The sequence below is a fragment of the Anabrus simplex genome, chromosome 1, assembly GCF_040414725.1.
Source record: "Anabrus simplex isolate iqAnaSimp1 chromosome 1, ASM4041472v1, whole genome shotgun sequence".
In the NCBI taxonomy this organism is placed as follows: Eukaryota; Metazoa; Arthropoda; class Insecta; order Orthoptera; family Tettigoniidae; genus Anabrus; species Anabrus simplex.
This window is the reverse complement of record NC_090265.1, coordinates 561,174,432-561,181,267: the sequence shown is the minus strand read 5'-3', so window position 1 is coordinate 561,181,267 and position 6,836 is coordinate 561,174,432. Positions and strand designations below refer to the sequence as shown.

At 37.9% G+C, this 6,836-nt stretch overlaps 1 protein-coding gene across 1 annotated transcript in view; it reads right to left on the bottom strand.

Moving 5' to 3' along the window:
• Window positions 1-2,714: 2,714 nt before the first annotated feature.
• Window positions 2,715-6,836, bottom strand: part of LOC136857143 (oxaloacetate tautomerase fahd-1, mitochondrial) — a 62,258-nt gene continuing 58,136 nt past the window's right edge. Inside the window, exon 4 of the mRNA XM_067135561.2 lies at window positions 2,715-3,219. Within this exon, the coding sequence (XP_066991662.1) occupies window positions 2,872-3,219 (348 nt within the window). The 3' untranslated portion in view covers window positions 2,715-2,871. The remainder of the gene's footprint in view (window positions 3,220-6,836) is intronic.

Below are 6,836 nucleotides of genomic sequence, written 5' to 3'. Positions count from 1 at the left end.
CACAGGCCAGCAAACAAAATGCCTGGTTATATGTAGGACAAATATCACAAATATGTACAAAACCAAGAATTACCATGATCGAGGCTTACAGTACTCTTGCATTCTTTGTGGCAACCACTGTGATAGACATCATGCTTTGTGGTATAAACTTAGACAGAAATCTCTAACACAGTTTTGTAGTGAACTTTAATTACTGTATTACTTGCATTTTATGTGTGTTTCTTCTAAATAGAAAAATTGGAAAAGTATAGATTCTTTATTACTTCAACAGCATCACTCAGAGCAAGCATCCCTGAAATTTGCTTTATTGCCTCCAGAGGATTGCCATTTCGTGGAGGAAAAAAAAAAGACCCATTTTTGGGAAATGTTTGGGAATTGAGAAAAGGGGGAACTCCATCATATTTATTGGCAAATATTTGTGATGAATATACTGGATAAATGAGAAACCAAGTTCTTTGTGTTAATCTTGTGGAAATAAAAGAATCGTGTTACTCAATAAGTATGAATTTCACTCCCAACATCTCGCACACTGATCAACTGACATTTACTGTCCAGTATATCTGAGGATATGAGCATGGGGAATATTTCCTGAAGTTCATCCCCATCTTTTCTCATGCAGCAAAGAATCTGGCACACACTTGTAGAGTTCCTTAATGAGAACAGAATTCCACTATCAAACTGCCATAGTCAGTCATATGACAATGCCTCAAATATGTCCAGAAGCTATACTGGATTGCAAGCATGGTTTGATCAATTGAATGAGTTCACCATGTATGTCCCCTGTGTGGGACACAACCTGAACTTGGTGAGGGTAGAATGGCAGAGTGTTGTACAGAGACAGCAAAATTCTTTCATTTTATTCAGTATCTGTATTGGTTTTTCTCTGCTTCTATGTATCAATGGAATGTTCCAACATCATCTTGAGGAAGAAATGAGATGGTCATCACATTTTGATGCTGTTCATGCTCTATAGGACAGTTTCAAGAATATTAGAGATGCATTGAATTCAATATCTGCTGACAATGAACAGGAAATGAACACAAGGTGGGGGGCAGAAGGCTTAAGCAAGAAAATGGAGAGCCTGGAAATGATCTTCCTTACAATTCTTTGGAATGACATTCATAAAAGAGTGAACAAAACGAGTAAGGTAACATACTTCTTCTTTCGTCTCTAAAAACTCCTAACTGCACCAAGCTCGATAGCTGCAGTCGCTTAAGTGCGGCCAGTATCTAGTATTCGGGAGATAGTAGGTTTGAACCCCACTGTCGGCAGCCCTTAAGATGGTTTTCCGTGGTTTCCCATTTTCACACCAGGCAAATGCTGGGGCTGTACCTTAATTAAGGGCACGGCCGCTTCCTTCCCAGCCCTCGCCCTTTTCTGACCCATTGTCGCCATAAGACATATCTGTGTCAGTGCGACATAAAGCCAATAGTAGCAAAACTCCTAACTGCTGGAAGTTAGACAAATTTAATGAATATGAATTCAAATCTAGAAATCTGGCTCCTTGACTGAACTAGAAATCCAGCTTGACTGAAGGGTCAGTGTAGTGCTCTTCGGTTAGGAGGCCCTGGATTTGATTCCCAGCCAGGTCGGAAATTTTAACCTTAACAGATTGTTGACGGGCCCTGAAAAGAGGCTGCTACCCCAAGTGAACCGGATAGTTCAAGCCTCCAAGAAAGAAATTGCACTGCTGCACTCAAACTACTGAAACTCTAAAAGTATTCAAGATATCAACCTCAAACTTGGACCATGTATTCACTAGATTGCTCAGTAGTCTGTACGGTGTGATACTTTTCAAAGCGGTACCGTTTGTAGCTCCATTTAATAGTCTTTCTAAGCAAGTGTAGTGTGAATGCACTGTTTCTCCCTTTCGTGTACTTACTGTATTCAGGTACGCAAGGATTTCCCTTTAAAGTTATTCCTTGTTTAGTGTGGCAACCCATCCAAATCATGACCACACCGAATGTTGTTTAACTTAGGAGATCTCATGGGATCCGGTGTTTCAACAAGGCTACGGCCGTTGTAAACGAGCAAAAATTGCTAAATTTTTTAACATTAGCCCCTTGAAGCCAAATAAATGATTTACATAAGAGCTTTTTTAAAAAAGATCAGTGCAAATCAAAATCATCTGCAGATGCATCATTCCCCTTCAGTGCAAGAATATGATATCTGCAATTGTCGCAGTTTTTCACAAGCACTATTTAGAATCTTTAGAAAACTTCAAACTCTTATTTCTCAATAACCTGATTTTTGCAGGTATCATCTTACACTGACATGGTGATGTCTTGATCTCGTACAGAGATCCTCTCGATGGGAGTCATAAAGTCACTATCTCCTTTTCCCGTAGCTGGAGAGGTAAATTTCCTTTTGACCTTACTTCCCAGGTTGTACATAGGTCACTGCATTAACAACACATCTTGAAAATTAGGTTACTCATGGTTGGTGATTATAAATAACTAGAGATATCTAAGTTTTCAGGCTCACTTTTGTGTACAATAAGACGTATTCCACACTCGGTTCTATGTCACAGTTCTCCCTCCTTTACGTCTTCTTACCCATATATATATATGTAATGCCTATATTTTCCTTTCTTATTCCAAGTATCTAGTTTAGAGCCTAGACATTTGTACCATAGACAGGCACATTATTATCAGCATTGTTTAATTTAACTGTAATACATTTCATCCTATTTTATCTCCTTCACACACATCATATAATTTTATTTACAGTATTTAATTATTATACCTCAATTTGTCATATCACAAATATACATGGTAATTAACATTGCACCAGAATGGACATTACCTGATACCCACATTAATTCCCTGAATAATGAGTATTTCAAACATATTGTATAAACCGTTCTGTTCCTCACTTAGCTGCACACTTCACTGGAAACTCCATAGTCAAGATATCTCCCAGACCAGCCTGAATGATATCTCCATCACTGACAGCAGTGCTACCAGGAGGGCAGCCAGTAAGAATTAGGTCACCTGGTTCTAAGGTCATGGAAGAGGACAGGTAACTAATAAGGGCAGGGACAGAAAATAAAAGGTCGTCTGTACAAGCATTTTGTACAAGCTCTCCATTCACTCTACACCACAGGTTTGCTTTTCCAGGATCCGGTAACTCCTTGCAGCTGACCAATCTACTCACAGGACACGAAGTATCAAAACACTTCCCAACTGTCCATGGAAAACCACTGGATTTTGCCTCATTCTAAACAGAGAAGAATTCAACATTAGTACAGCATATTATATCTTTTCCTATTCCATCAAATGTGGTTAATTTGAAATTGAAGGGACTGAGAAAAATCCATTAAACATTTTGAATTAGAAAAGTTTTATTTTTACATGTTTTTATAAAAATAAATCAAATGAGAGAAAGAACAAAAATTACAAATTTAATCATCTAGTTTAGAACCTAGACATTTTATTTGTACCATAGACAGGACAATTATTATCAGCATTGTTTAATTTAACTGTAACACATTTCATCCTATTTTATCTCCTTCACACCCATTATATATTTTGCAGTATGAAAATAAGGTACAAACATATTCTGAAAAGATTTTCAAGTCTCTTACTATATCAAACTGTTTCTAAATACCTTCTCAGCACATGTTAATGTTTTGTAATAAACAAACATTGATGCCTGCAATGTACTGGTACAGTTCAATTTTATACAGCACTGTATAAAAAATGCACACTTTTGAAAGAAAAACTGTAACTTCATCTGTGTCTGCAGGTAGATTAAAGGGACTGAAGTACAGTACACAATGAAAATAAGTACCTGGGGCAAGATGGGAGAAAGAGGGTGTAGGACTATTTCCTCAAATTTAACACATAAGCTTGACTAACCTGCATTCCATTCAAAACCTTTCTAATCCCAGCATTACAGCTCTTATTATACTGATATCACACGCTGAATTTCATAATTTTGGCATTCAATCTCGCTGGATATTACTTTGGGTTATATGTTTTTAAAAAAATATTACAGAAGTCACTAAAAATTCTAACGCCTCTGACTACGCACCAAATTAATAAATATGATAAAATTGACCCAAACAAACAAAGTCGAAAGTGAAGTTGAGGAGTGAAATGCCCCCCCTCAAAAACAAAAATAGGCATAAAAATTAAAAGAAACTGCCTTGTTTTCGCCAACGACTTGGCATTACTAGCAACTGATTTAGACAAAACACAGATATCAGAACTTCCAAATGTTGCAACTAAAATTTACCTCAAAATATCATTAAAAAATACAGGAATTATGCCCCAAAAAGCAACATCATTAAAAGAACTAAGCATAAATGGTAATACAGTAGAATCCTGCTAACTGGACATTCTGTATAACTCTAAAACTTGACAAGCATGAATGTTTTTTTAATTGTCAAACGATTTTTGCTGATCAAGATATAAGAGCAGTGTTTCACCATTGACCCATTTGAGTCATCTGACGAGCTGTGGTCGCAAGAATCAAATTATGAGCTCAGCTCGCAATGACGCAGTGCCTCGCTTATCTTCGTATGTTAAATAACCTTTGCAAAAAATTTCTAACAATACATGCTGTAAGGAACTAGAGGCACGTACTGTTGATAAACAATACTGTCTTTATTTCTGTGTGACACTGGAACTGTTGAATAACAGTTTATTTTCATCGGTACTCAGTATTCATTATGAAGTAGAACCGGTTTTGCGGTAATGTCGACGAGAGATTGAAAGCACTTACAGACATTGTTTTAGATGGTGATTATGGCAATAATGATGTTTTGGAAAACCAATCAGAGTGATAGCAACAACAAATGTTACTGAAGTTAGCAGAATATTGAAGAAAGCAAGAGTGAAAGTGCCGCGCCACACATTTCATGGATACAGCGGTGTTTCAGAAATACGAAAAAGTTATAGTGCGCCTAATGTCTGAAGTTGCAACGTTTTTACAGGGATGCACTCTTTTTGAAATAATTTAAAATGAAACATTTGTACCACAGCCAGCAGTCAGTCACGGAATGAAGAATGGGTAAGTCAAAACCTTCAGACAATGGGACAGGAAAGGGCTAGGAGTGGGAAGGAAGTGGCCGTGGCCTTAATTAAGGTACATCTCCAGCATTTGCCTGGTGTGAAAATGGGAAACCACGGAAAACCATCTTCAGGGCTGCCAACAATGGAGATTAAACCCACTATCTCCCGAATACTGGATACTGGCTGCACTTAAGTGACTGCAGCTATAAAGCCTCGGTAACAATTTTTTTGAGGGTGTGTCATATTTTTTCTGTGTCCTGCATTGTGCTAGAACTTTTATTACAGTATATGCAGTAAAATATTACGAGTTGTGAATAACCCGCCCTTTAACTGTAAAACTCAACACCCTCTCAATTCACATTAGGTCGAGTTTGTAGGACTCTACTGTAATGTCAAAATTCTCACCCAAAGAAGTAATAACAAACGCCCTAAATGAAAAAAACCTTAATTTAAATAAAAACAAACAAGCTAGCTAAAAGCACAGAAATGAACCTGGAACAACTATTTAAAAAAATAGCAGCCACCTATCCATAAATGCTAAACTAAAATGCTACAACACAATTATAAACCTGGAAGCAACATATGCAGCAGAAACTTCCACCTGAACAAACAATCGAAGACTGACAAGTCTCTAGGCGATACAAGGAAGAATCGGAATAACCTATATCAACAACAAATTTCACAAAGACTGACAGTGGTGGATAGTGCCCAACAAAGTGGTGTACGATGAGTTGCAACCCATTACTGATACTATGCATACAAGGAGAGGATTCTTTGGATACATCATGAGAATGCATGATTTGATACTTCTGAAACAACTTGTACAGTATAATCTGGACTCAAGAAATACCAGAACAGGATGTAGATGGATCAGAAAATAAGAGAGGATCAGAAGGAAATTGGCCTTACACGAGAACACATGACAGATTAAAAAAATAAAAATAAAAATCTGCTTCACACTAACAAGAAAACTCTCAATACGAATATTTTCAACCCCATAAGGGGCAAGAAGATTGGTCGGTGCACTGTCTTACTGTACGTACAGGTCTCCTGCAGTGTGCTGGAGACGAATAAATGGGTGGACAAGATCCGACAGTACGTTCCTGTATCATTCATCAGTAAGGGACATTGTCAGATGTACCAGGGGTCCCATTTCATTCCGCATGAACAGTCCCCATACAATGATACGAGTACAACCACCTCCGGCCTGAATTGTACCCTGCTGTCAAGAGAATCCCAACGCACTCGTATACTGCCATCGGCGTGAATAAACTGACACCATAACTCATTTGTCGAGGCAATCTTTCACTATGCTCTGTGTTCCTGTGCTAATGTAATTCTCCGTGCCTTGTGACGTACGGTGAGCAGTAGTACGCAAGTGGGATAGTGGTTTTTGTACTTCATTGCAAGGACGTAGTCCTGGATGGTATGGCTGCTCACACATCATTGTTATCCAGCACTGAATTCACAGTAATCTGCTGTATTGTGATCCATCTATCTGCTCTAACCATCTAAGTCAGTCGATGGTGATCCCTGTCAACAACATTCATGATATGTCACGTCACTATCAGACGAATGTTCCATCCATATTGGTGGCTAGCTGTGATATTTTCTCATCTGCTTGAATAATTGTACATATATTTTAAGATTAGCTGATGTACCTGTGCTTCGCTACGGAATTTTACATTGTATACATAATTCTAGGTTAAGTAGTGTACACGTTGTGAGCAAGATTGTATTAAATTGCATAACTCTTAACGTTAGCATAGAAATGTGACGGAGAAGACACCAAACGTCTTTTTTCATATGAAGACTGAT